Here is a 13,749-nt window from a genome sequence, read left to right as displayed (position 1 = left end):
AGCGGTAATCAAAAAAATGTAATCCAGGAACGAAGACCAGACATGGAAAAACAGACATACACAACAAAGAACATAAAGTACTAAAATCATACATACAAAGTAACAAAAGCAAATGAGCAACTCGGACTCCACTAAAAACTGGGAGCATGGACCAGGTGCACCAATAGGGTAAGTGTCCTCTGCTTTTCTAGAAACACCCACCGAGATAATCATAAAAAGTGAAGTCCGGGGAAGAAGAAAGAGGAAAGGAAAACTATGACACGTTGAACAAATCAGTTTTCATGGCACAGATGGATACACTGTAACAATCCACAAGTTCATGATGACGACCATAAAACTTCTGTAGTGAAGACTTCAATCTTGTACATTTTGTAGCAACATAACCCTGTTCCAGAAGCCTAATTGTAAGAAGTCTAGCGTGATACAAAAAGTCTGCATACTTTCGGCAAGCTCTGGCATAATGTATGAGTTTTGATATGAACACTCCATACGCAGGTGCTGTAGGGATGTTGCATCATGAAAAGAAAGTTGACAATTCTGAATGAAGAGTCATCACGTTTGTCGTAAAGTTTGGTCAATAGTTTTCCTTTACCATTGATTTCTAAGTGCAGGTCAAGATATGAGGCTGACTTCACAGTGTCTGTAGTATCCTTCATCTCAAGTTCTTTGGGGTAGATGTGATGTATCAAATCCCCAAAATTAGGATTGTTTAAAGATAATACATCATTGATATAGCGGAAACTGAGATTAAAGGATCTAGCTAAACAATGAAAAAAGCCCTAATTTTTAACCAAAACCCACTTCAAAGTCTGCAAATAAAAACAAGAAACAGAAATGACAATTAACTTTAATATCAATGACGATTGTTTTTAACAAGATTACCTCTGACAAACAAGCTAGCTTACAAATTGGTTGCTATAGAAACAAGCATTCAGTGCACATAAAAAATCATAAAAATAACAAAATCATTGATTTGTATCGTACAATTCCAGTAAATTTGAAAAGGCACATTGTATGGTACAATCTAAAAGACCAACAGGGTCTTGAAGTTAAAAGAACAATTCAAGTCTGAAAATCTAATTCATTTAAATTTTAAAACATAAATACCTTTAAACATTACTTCTATGTTTTACTTTCAAAACAGAGGTTTTTAAAAAGGAGATTGCATTGAAAATGGAAATTTTGAACAATCTAAATGAATAAATGACATTTATAACAAATGTGACAGATTAGAGTAATCAGAGTAAACCCATAGTAAGTATCAATCCAAAATTTACATTCTTTGAAATTCCAAGTAGAAAGTTTAATAGGTTTAACATATAAACAATTAAAACAAAGATTAAAAAAAAATGAGAAGGACAAATGGTTACTTTAAGAATTAATTCCTGACCTTCCCACTTCATAAAATTCTGTTTTTTTAGAAGAATTTTGCAACTAAAAATACAGTTTACACTTTTAGCAAGAATTTATCAAAATTCTTGCTTTAAGTATTGTGATATCAATATAGAAGATAATTATGCTGCAACATTTTGGTAAAAATAATTTATTTTGATTATAAGTATGTGAATGCATGGAATGTGGTAAAAAATGGAATGTGGTAAAAAAAACCAATGTAACAAATGCAAGAATGTACATAATATGTTCTAAGTACAAAATACACACAAAATTTTCCTGATTTTTTTTATGATTCTTTTTCAGGAAAACTTAGCATTTTCATATTCATTTGTAAAACTTCTGAAATTGGGTCAAATATAAGCTAATATTAAACTTTAAAAATTCTATATAGACCCTGTCTTGCAGGCAAACAAACCTTTTAAGATAATTTTTAATTGCATAAAATTAGGGTATATTTGTGACCATCAAATAAATATGCATGTCATTCAAGAAATCTCTTTGGTATGCTCAGAGTAAATAATGATTATGCAAATATATATGAATATTCATAAGCATTATAGCTGTACACTTTGCAAAGTATATGGTCCAGTGTTGCCAGCTATGGAGATGCAATAGTTGAACAGGTCTTTGTGAGAAAAAAACTAGATTTAGGAAACAAGGGAACTGGTTCTTTATTTCAAACACTGCCTTAAAAGTTCCAGTTCAGTAATGGGGTACTAAAATACAGAATGCAAAATTTACTTTTTGTTTTTGAGCTCAATCTTGTTTTATCTAACAGCAGTATTGCATAGAATTTTGTTGCTTTTCTTACAGGGTTATTCCGGAAACAATTGACCTCAAGTGGAGTGAGTATGCAAATAAATATGAATATTCATTAGCATAAATATGAATATTCATAAACATAATGAGCATTGTAACAATGAATATTACCATAGTAAATCAGGCATGTCAGTTTCATGAGGGTGTGAAATTTTAGCTCAAGAGTGATTAAATGGCCAATGAATAAAACTACATAAAAAATAATAAACAGTAAACTTGACCTCACTTTTGACTGAAAGAAGGCAAAGCATCAGTTGTTTTCAGAAATATCCCCTTCCCTTTCTAAGAGTATTGTGACATTGATTGAATATTGTTCCACAGTTTTGAATATCTTTCAGTAAAAAACATATCAATATCTTAAGCTTCTAATCTCAGTTTTGAGTTTAATTAAAGGTGTTATATTAATAGCTCTAATCTCTTGCATGAAAACAAATATCTAGAATTTGTTCAACATTCTTGAGTAATGTTATAAATTCTTAAGCACTTGATTTCTCCCAATCAGGATATTATAATCTCATTTTCAGAGTTACATATTGAATCACTTAATATCAAGTTTGTTAAATATCTCACTGTAAAATAAATGGATTTTCAGTTTGAGTTTAAATGATGTAACGTGTAAAATAAAAGTAGAAGTTTTGAAGGCTATTTACAATAAAATACTGACGATAGCAATAACATTAATAATCCTTATAAAAAGCAGAAGAGCAAAAACAATCTATTTTTAAGCATATGCGAAACATGTATCAAGTAAGTACAAACTTGGGGGAATTAAATTACATTTATGTACAACTTTATTTATTAAAATGCATTGTTTTATTGCCTGAACTTTCATTGCTGTATACATTTTAGTATGAACCTAAAAATAAAAAAAATGGGAAATTTCAGATGAACAACCTTTACATTTTGATTAGTGTTTTTTCTAAGTTTCTAAAATCTTAGAATTTAATAGGATATAAAAATTATTTCATAGCACTTGGGTGATAGTAGAAACAAGTAAAATATATTGCAAAAATACATTTGATTCTCAACATTATGAATATAAAATTATATATAAATTATATATATTAAATTAGAAAATAAAGAAACTTCATACCATGTAATTTATATCCCTGAAAAAGTAAAAGCTGTAGGTGTTTTTCAGAAGATAATGTTGAAACAACCAAAAAATTCAGACATATTTGAAATACACATTTTAAATATGTTATTCAAGAAATCTGAAGTAAGCTCAAATAAGTAATTTTTATGAGGCACAAATCTGTACTTATTTTACCCTGTGTTTATACAGTTAATAAATATGACAAAAAAAAACCAAAAAAAAAAAAAACCCCAAAAAAAACCAAAAAAAAAAAAAAAAAAAAAAATACAAAACAAAACAAAAAAAAACAAACAAACAAACACACAGTTTCATTCATATTTGTATTGACCATCAATACAAAATATTTCTACAATGATTCTAGGAAAAGGATAATGCAAAAACAAAACAAAACAAACAAAAATGTCCAAAACACAATCATATAACTAAACAGTCTGCATAATAAATATTGCATTATCAAAATAAAATAATGACATGATGAAATTGTCTTTGTATGAGTTCAGTACAATAATTTGAACAATGAATTAAGAAATGTTGATCATTTTCAATATTTTACCTCTGTCACATGACGGTCATGTGACCCTGCCTTGGTCATATGACTTTTGACATTTCTCTGATTTTGATTCTCAAGTTAAACAACAAAAGTAGGGAACAGAACTACTTCAGTACTTGAATCAAAGCTGCTGAATTATTGTTTCCCTTTTAAAAGAAAGTTCCTGGTTGATTTTCTAACTAACACATGAGTTACAATACACCCATATGTACATGCATGTATATACATGTAGATGTGAAGAGAAACTAGAGTGCTATACTTGTTATATATTTCATGGTTTCTTCAAACATTAATTACATGTACATGAGATTTAGCTAACAGTAAAATTTAAGAGCAGCCATACTCAATCATGTAATCTCAGTCCGTAGATGATTTTTTCTATTAGGATGAATAGACAACCACGAACATTAAGAATGAACACAGTTGAATCTGTAGTCTTCTAAACGTGACATTCAAGGCACAGAATGATTGTATTACAGTCAATATGGCTCAAATGGTTTTGAAATCACAATTATATCACATTGGACTTGGTAGGTTTAATCACTTCCACTATTGATAGGACAGTAACGTACAAATTTGACGGTATACTCAGAGAAATCTGTACGATCAGCACCTAGAGAACAAAGCCCTGTAATTCCCTGTAAAATATAGTAGTTATGTTAAGTCATCTTCATACAATTACTAAAGTAATTGATTGATTGATTGATTGATAGTTGGGGTTTTAACACCTAAAGTAATTGAAGTTTGATTTGCCCTAAAAAATGTATGTATCTGGTGGAAAATGGACATCAGTCAATGACCAGCATTTTTTACCGTTTCTAGTGCCTTTGTCACCGCACTTTTGAAAGTTCAAAGGGGTATAACCCATAAAATTCAGTGAATCATAAATTTCCTGTATTATGCACAATTTTATATTATGTCCTAACTATCTACAAAGTTTAATGAAATACATCGACATGTTATTGTTTTCTTAAGGGATGTTTGGATATTAACAAATGTGTATATATGGATTTCATTAAGTGCCATTAATTTAAAATAATGGGTACTTCATATGGTGTCAAGAATTGTCTAAGTTCAAGGGTGAGACAAAAAACATCACTTGTAAAACACTGAAATTTACAACACTTGAAAAATTGCCTTACAAGCTGCAAAACATGGAAACATTTGTTTGCAGGTAATTTTTGCTTCAATTGCAGTCACAAAACATTTGCAAAAAACCCCCAGCAAAAATATACATGTATCATTTGTTCAGGCTTCTGACTGAGAAATTTACACCCAAGCCAAATATTTTGCCTAGCAAATTGCAATATAATACTGTCAACACATTAATCTTTGCATTTGCTAATTTTGGTGGATTCTCTAAAGTCAACATATTTGGCAGGTATAAATTTTTGTGGTTTAAAAAAAAAGATTTGCATTATACAGTATTAAAAATTAATTTTGTGCATATTATTTTTCATGATTTACTGTCCACCATGAAAATATCGAAAATTAGTAATGTACAAAACTCAGTTTCTATGTTTACAGTGATTGATTTTAGTTGCTATGCAACCATTACCTTTCTAGCCACTCTGAAGGTGTATTTACTATAGAAGAACTGAGTTACTGGCAACTTCCACTGAAAAATGCAAATAAAAACACATTATAATGTTGAGAAACACAATAAATTATGTGTCAAGGGTATGCACCAAAGCCCTGAGCTCAGTTGTTTTAAAGATATACCATGTGCACCAAATTAAAAAAAATACATAAGAAGCACAACTGTTAACTATTGGAACAGTACATGTTGGAGATTCTCCCCCACTGACATGTGGGATATTTTTACATAAAAAGCAATTTTTGTTTGTGTAAAAATTTAACTATTTAGTAAATTTTATAGAAAAAATAGTAATTTAAACCAAAGCTTATATTTCTATGTTTGAGATTCAAAATTTTTCATTGATTTTGTGGGAGTCTTCCTCCTAATGGAGGAGAGTTAACAGGCATGTGTGTGAAGTTAATACAAAACTGTCTTATTGACACCAGTATTCAACAATCACCTACCTAAAAAAACTTCCATAAAAATAGCCCTGTGAAATGCATTCCAAGTCAAATTAACCTGTATATAAAGACTACCTGTTTTTTGTAACCAAGCGTCTGCTCAATTTTGGAAGACCATTTAAGGAGGTAGAAGAAGGGACACAACTCTTACAAATCACCGGAGTGTTTGTATTCAGCATTTTACATCAACCTCATGTAAGCATCGAAGTAGCTCGGACTGATTTTATTCTGTTTCAAATGAAAGCTTGATAGGCTTTGGTGAAAATGAATATGATACAAACACATCACTGATTTCAAGAGTTATGTCTCCTACCCTAGGTCTACCTCATTAAGTCCAGTTGACTGCATCTCCAAAGTGTTTCCCTGGTTTTGAAATTCACATAATTTTGACAATATATGCAACTCTAACTGTAATGGCGAACCCATTTTAGAAACCACTTGCCTTATTCTTAAAAAGGGGAAACTATGAATGAATAAACTTTAAGCAAAGAATATGATGTACTTGTTCCCCCTTCGTTAGTGTTGAAGTTCCTTAGACCTTACTTTGGAGACCAAAAATTCAGCAAAGAAAGGGAGCATCCTTTCATGAATACAAATATTGTATCTTTGATTTCTTAAAATCTTTTTGGGTTATATTATTGAACATAATCTGGACAAACAGACATACAGGCTGACAGCAAACAAAAGTTGGGCACAAAAACAAAACAAAACAGAGAATTACATAACATGTTTCACTAGCAAATTGCCGAAGTATGTTACCAACCAGTCTGGCCTTATTGCCATTGTTGCCAGACTGTGTTGTATGTTTTTATCATGATGTTGATTATCCAACTTAAAAGTGCTTGGTATAAAGGATAGTAAAATTAACTTCTTGGAACTATGAACCAATGTAGATCATACACTCACATAAACAGGTTAATGGAGCAAGTGTTTCTGTCCAAAAGAGATTCTGCTTAAGAAGAGGTGATCCTGATGGGTTAAGGGTGTTTGAAACATTCCTTTTGAAAATTTGTCCAAAATGTTGGAAAAAGGGGTTACTAATAGCATATAACCCCCTTTAATAATGTCCATGCCTGTAAAGCATCTTTTATATGGCATAGAAAAAAATGTAATTTTAATAATATACCTGGTTGGCTCCAGTCTGCTCCAATCCTTGAAATTCAAGCTTATTACAGCCTGCATGGGTAAAGTTGACACACATCTCTACACCCATTTCAGCTCCTAATCTATAACAGGAAATATACAATTATAGTTCAATAAATGTAATATCTTTTAAAAGTGGGGATGAAAGTCACAGAATAGAAGACTGCTACACATAAAATGTTTCTATGTAAAAGTTGTTTTTTTTTTGCATTGTATACAATTTCTATCCTTATTTTCTCTACTGATAGGTGATATTTTGTTTTTGTATTGTTAATGCACAGATTTAATAATCTACAACTTATAGACTTACTAAAATAAACCATTAGTTATCCTTAAAAATCTTGTTAGAAAGAGAAACTTAAAACCATCATTATGCATTAATAAATAACAGGACCTAAATTAGGGCTTAACGTCCCTGCTCCTTCAGTTTCTTTATTACCTGACATCTACAGTAAATAATTCATCAAGTTTCCAATATTGATTTTATACATAAAAGAGCATAAGCTAGGGATACATATCCTTACTCTTTCCAGTTTTGTTATTACCTGAAATCTATAGTAAATATTTTATTTAGTTCCCAATATTGACTGAAATGGAGCATGTAAGTATTGTTCCTTTCCCTGCATGGATGAGGGATCTGTGTATCACAGTATACTGTTGATAATGTAATGTTTCCCAGGCCAAAACCAATGTTTATTTGGGCATCGAGGCTATCTGTAAAAAAGAGCCATCAAAATAAGTTGTAGCTAAAAAAATAAAATCCTAGGAAACACCAACTGTTCTTTTAAGGAGGTAGACCAAAGGTAGGGAACATAACTTTTGAAATCAGTGATATGTTTGTATCATATTCAATTTCACCAAGGCCTTTCAAGCTTTCCTTTGAAACAGAATGAAATCAACCCTAGTTACTTAGATGCTTACACAAGATTGATGTAAGGTGGTAAATACAAATGTTCCAACGATTTGTAAGAGTTGTGTCCCTTACCCAAGGTCTACCTCATTAAGAAGATAATTTTAAGGTAAAGCATTAAATACAAAGTAAATACACACAACCATTAAAAAAATCCAAGGCAAATTTATTGGTCATATAAAAAGTTCACTGAAAGTGATAATAAAAAATCAAGTGAAAAAAAAAAGTTTAAATCTTGGGTAGTAAGCAGACACACTACATGTTCCAGTTGCTAGGTAACACATTAATGATAAATCCCGGAAATTAGCTGTGAATTTTGAAGGTGTAATACCATTTTTTCGTGAACCAGTCGCCTGCTCATACAAGGAAGTGGCTTAGAATGACACAAAGTAGTCCCAATATTGCACCTTATCATTCTCATAGTTAAGTACAGGTATACATACTTGGTATCACCTGAAAGCTTGGTAAATCACCAGTAGTTTCAAAACTTCATTTACTTTTTTCAGTGTAGGGGAAAAAAGTTCTGAACAAAAACTCAAGGGCAACAATATGGCTAAATTTCAAAATGAAAGTAGTTATTTCTGCACGTCTACTTTCACTTTTCTGCCTTTCTTAGAAGGCACATAAGGTATGTTGTTATTTTTATGAGAGTAAAGGTAAAGGGTTCCTATCATAGAGAAACCTCTCCAGCACCATCTGTACTGATATAATATTTGCTATGAGCTTTATAAATAGCTTAATTTAACACAAGAAGTAATGGAAACATGAAATAGTGGTATTACACCAGAAGTCACAGTACGAAATACCAAAAATGGAGGAAATCAGCCACGGGACCAAAATCCTCCTTCATCACCCACAGTTCTTCAATCCTGACAACCCTATACATAAATCAAAATGGTTTCTCCCTCTCTGTATTCAGAAAATGAACTCACCTGTTTGTCTTTTTCTTCTATTAAAGATTCTATTCCGCACAACATTTGTATTGGTATCACCAACATTGTTGAAGTTGTATCCAGGACCAGCACCATCAGAGTTGTTTATTACCACACTCGGCCCCGTTGGAAGATTGTTGTTGAATGGGTCTTTTGTCTGTAATACAGGGATTGATTGTTTTATTACTAAAGTACTTGGTTGATTGATTGAAGGCTGCTGACTATTGTTATTCAAGCTTTTCTCAATGATCGACTGCGACAATTATATCAGTATAGAAATTATGCATGTAAATATATATGCTATACTCAAGGATTGTGAAAATTACATTATATGAAAATAAAATCCCTCATTTTTATAACAGAAACGCAAAATTTTCTATCAGCAAAAATATCACCTAATAAGGTAAAATACATGAGCAAAAACACCTACAAAAAATACAAAGTAGTGGTGCATCATAAATTATTTCCAATCAAATATTACACTTACAATCTCCACAATTTTTCCTTTCAAATTTCTTTTTTTTTTTAAATCATTGTGGGATAAAAAATGGGGAAATTATCAACTTCTGATAAAACATACCAACCACATGACCTATGAACCTTCAGAACTTAACTACATGTATTAAGATTATTGATTAGGTTGAAATCATTTATACCGTTGTTTTAACTTCTCCAGGAATTTCATTGGTCTCCTTATTTCCTTCTCCTGGGAGTTCATTTGTCTCCTTTTCTCCTGTTTCTGATGTTTCATTCATCTCTGTATTATTGTTGTCAACTACAAAAAGCAGATTTATAAAGTAAACTAGTTTTCAAAGTTAAAGGCTAACATTGGGAAAAAAACAGACACCAATATGTGCAAAAACACATGGTACACCTATAATTGATTTACAAAGACACATGGTACACCTATAGTGGATTTCACAAAACACATGGTACACCTATAGCCCATTTCACAAAAAATATTGTGTAATGACATCATCATATTTCAAACAACCAAAACATATTTTACAAATGTTTTAAGAGCAGGGTTTGCTAACATAGGTATTACAGTGTTTTGAAATTGTAAATTATTAAAAAAAATCAGTCTGAAAATGGTTTAATTTATGAAGATTTAAATGTTCAGTCTGAAAATGGTTTGGTAGATACAGATTTCACTGTTCAGTCTGGAAATGGTTTAATTGATACAGATTTCACTGTTCAGTCTGGAAATGGTTTGGTAGATACAGATTTCACTGTTCAGTCTGGTAGTGGTTTGGGAGATACAGATTTCACTGTTCAGTCTGGAGATGGTTTGGTAGATACAGATTTCACTGTTCAGTCTGGAAATGGTTTGGTAGATACAGATTTCACTGTTCAGTCTGGAAATGGTTTGGTAGATACAGATTTCACTTAACTTCACTGATGCAAAACTTACTTGGTTGATTAATATTAGGTAACTGGAATGGCCAGTGTGGAATCAGTGAGGGATTATAGGGTACCCCTCCTTCATCATTCATATTTGGAGGGGGACAACAAAACTTCTCACATGTTTCAGGTCCACAATTTTCACCAAATTGAATCAGAGGTATAACAGGAAAGCCTCCTGTAAAATAAAGCAATGATAATTTGCAAAAAAGTGCTAGGATTTTCCGTACATGAATAATTTAATTTTGTTTCTTTTATTATTTTTGTTTATTTCATGTTCTTTGATGTGTATGTCTATTTTCCCTTTCTTAACTTTATCCTTTGAACATATTCCTTTTAACCCACAATTCAGAAAAAAAGGATATAAGATTGTTACTTTGTATGTGTGATTTTAGTTACTTTATGTTCTTTGTTGTGTATGTCTGTTTTCCATGTCTGGTCTTTGTCCCTGGATTACATTCTTTTGATTACCGCTATAACCTTGCAATTCTCTTTGATTTCCACTCAAATCTTGGTTCCCTTGATTACTCTTCCCACACCATGGAAATAATGACCAACAATCAAATACAAGTTTTTTTAACTTGCTTACACACAGACACAACATCCAATTCAGAAACATTATTCAGACTCCTAGCGAAACCATTGCTCTAAATCACAATTACTGCTTGTCTTCTGTTTTAGTCTTTATTGTATGACTCCACTTGGGATCTAACCTACAACCTCCCAGACAAAAAGCAAGCAAGCTAGCTATGTCTAGACAAATGAGATGGTCATCAAGGAATTGGACAAATATACAAATATTTTATAGAAAATCAAATGATTTTTTTTTAATGACATTCATAGATGCGATATGGAAAAAGTCCTCATTTCATTTTCTATATTTAATACACGTACATGCATGTTTTAACACTACAAGAATGAAATGTACACCAATTAATTTTCGTGAGTGATATAATTTCCAAGGCAAAGAAGAAAGAAACATGAAAATAAATCATCTTCTATATGTCTTTATAATACAATTCAACTTTTAGAGATTATCTGTCACAAAATCGGATTGACATCTTGAAGAATTTAGAAAAAAATTATCCCTTAAAATTAATTTGTCCACAGAATACCATATAGTGAGTATTTTTTCAAGTGTACTAATTTTGGCTCATTTTAGCTGTCTGTCTAAAAACGCCAAAATAAATCTCACGAAACATTTACCCCTGGCTTATGTTCTTATTGTGCATCACTAAGCATCCACCAAAAAAGGAATGCCAAAATATTTTGTATACTTTTTTGTGTAAAAATCGCCAAATTTTACACATGCCAAAATAAACCACCATAAGGTATTTCACTGCTGACTATGTATAAATAACTTTGGTAACTGGTATAAATTTGTAACAACTAAGCAAAAAACCTGTAAAATACCTTAGCAGGGGCGGATCCAGGATTTGAGTTTAGTGGGGACGTTAACTGAATTAAATGCCATGCAAAGCAAGGGAAAAATATTATGCGGTGAAACTTGTGGTGAAAATTTTATTTCGTATCGATTTAGGGGGGTGTACGCCAAGCACTCCAATCTTTGGATCCAAGCCTGCTTAGTACAAAGTGTTACTAGAAATGTATATATACAATACATGTATATTGCCACAAAATATCAAATTTATTTGACAAGCTTTATGAACAGTCAGATTGCAAGGGTTTCCTGAGCTAATCTGACTGTTTTGAAACGAGTACAATGTACAAATAAATATATTGATATTTTCGGTAAGATTCATGTATTGTTTTTATCCTGCAACAACACTTTCTAAATAAAACGTGTGAAATTTGTCCATAATATTTTTTTCAGCAATCTTTTGAGTGGCACTTTTAAACTTGTTACCTGTTTCCTGTTTTTGACATTGCTCATATTTGAAAAGGTAACCAGGAGACGTTATTCAACACCCTTTATTAGTGAAATAGAAAGGGTAGTTGCAGAATAAAAAAGATTTTATGCTCATCACATGTCCATTTCTAATGAGGAAATTAGGAAAGGAAAAATATGTTTGAGCAGTTGAGTGCTATAACCTTGACCCTTACCTGACAATGTTGTTCTACGAGTTGTTTGACTAGTTGTTGAAGGAGTTGTGGGCCTTGATGTTGTAACTGTTGTCCGATGTGATGTTGCAGGATGCTTTGTTGACGTAGCATGTTGAGGTCTGTAAAGAATTAGAATATGTCGTCTTTATTGTATTATACCAATGATTGCAGTGTCAATGAGTAACTTTAAACTTATGTTTTCTTTCCCTGACAGAAAGTTGTTAAAGAATTCTGTGTGAAGTTCAAGGACTCGAGGCTACTACAGTACCTGAACTGATCCATGCAACAAAAATTGTGATCGGTCATCAATCACCGATCACTTTCCTGTCAGTCATCGATCCATCAAACCGATCCATTTAACTGGTGATTGCATCATGTGACCACAAAGAGGTCAATGTATCCTACGGTTTTTGTTGTTTTCTTTATTAATTTCACACATATGTACATAATGTAATAGATTTAAACATCAATTTATACTTTTATTTTACATTTCTTTAAATTAAAACAGATCTTACGCCATTTTACATAACAAAACAGTGATCAGATTCGTCACCAGTTATCAGTCATCGATCCGTCAGCAATCAATCAGTCAAATTGTTGCATGGATCGGTTCAAGGACTGTATATACATATATAATTGAGATTTGTTTTGTTTTGTTTTGTATGTTTTGTTTATACACCTGTGAATTTAGATGTTAATTCTTTGGAATGTTCATTGTTTGTTTCTCACTTAATCTCCTTGTGAAATGTTTTTAAGGGTACATGAAAACATGCTATTGTAATATAAATCTCTGTGATTTATCAAAGTTTGCCAAAAATAAATTTGTTTATTTCACATATGAAATATGACCTGTTTTGTTTTCATTTTTTTTTAACTTATGACAAAACATCACAATATTTCTAAAGATTCAGGAAATTCAAATGCAAATTAAATTCTCTGTACAGTGCAGCTTAATATGACCTCTGAGGTCACAAATACTTTTGTAGTTGTATAAAATTCAGATAAATGTTTAGAAAAAACAATAAAACTTTTGATAAAAGCAATATAATAAAGACAAGAATGCTACGCATATCCATATGTCCACCGCCGCTGTAGAAAGAGTTGAATTAGAAATGTTTGACACATGTATAAATAGCAGATTCAAAACTTATGAGCTTTCATAAGTCCATGTGGCAATTCAAGGTCAATGTATCTTAATGAATCAAATTAAGTTAGGTTAAGAATTCTTCATACAACAAAAAAAAATCTGCAAAAAAAGAACGTGAAAAATGAACATAACTCCCATAAAAATTGTTGAATCAAAATAGTGGTTAAGTATGATCAACTACATATGGTGACAAACAATCCTACAAAATTTGGTCAAATTCTGTTCAGCGATTTCTGAGGAGTTGCGTCC

General features: G+C 31.5%; 1 protein-coding gene across 4 annotated transcripts in view; it reads right to left on the bottom strand.

The window, feature by feature from the left end:
- Positions 1-835: 835 nt before the first annotated feature.
- The window catches only part of LOC148610620 (myelin regulatory factor-like), a 105,745-nt gene continuing 92,831 nt past the window's right edge, over positions 836-13,749 (bottom strand). For all 4 annotated transcript variants that reach the window (XM_088595830.1, XM_088595833.1, XM_088595832.1 and 1 more), the window contains 8 exons: positions 12,354-12,472; positions 10,300-10,467; positions 9,542-9,660; positions 8,886-9,042; positions 7,589-7,757; positions 7,027-7,126; positions 5,419-5,478; positions 836-4,498 (listed from right to left, as the gene is read on the bottom strand). In XM_088595830.1, the coding sequence (XP_088451956.1) occupies positions 4,397-4,498; positions 5,419-5,478; positions 7,027-7,126; positions 7,589-7,757; positions 8,886-9,042; positions 9,542-9,660; positions 10,300-10,467; positions 12,354-12,472 (994 nt within the window). In that variant the 3' untranslated portion in view covers positions 836-4,396. The remainder of the gene's footprint in view (positions 4,499-5,418; positions 5,479-7,026; positions 7,127-7,588; positions 7,758-8,885; positions 9,043-9,541; positions 9,661-10,299; positions 10,468-12,353; positions 12,473-13,749) is intronic.

Source organism: Perna viridis, chromosome 8 (assembly GCF_037379345.1).
Source record: "Perna viridis isolate PV_CMFRI_1.1 ecotype Kerala chromosome 8, ASM3737934v1, whole genome shotgun sequence".
NCBI classification, from domain to species: Eukaryota; Metazoa; Mollusca; class Bivalvia; order Mytilida; family Mytilidae; genus Perna; species Perna viridis.
The sequence above is the reverse complement of the archived record's forward strand: the minus strand, read 5'-3'. Positions and strand labels throughout refer to the sequence as shown.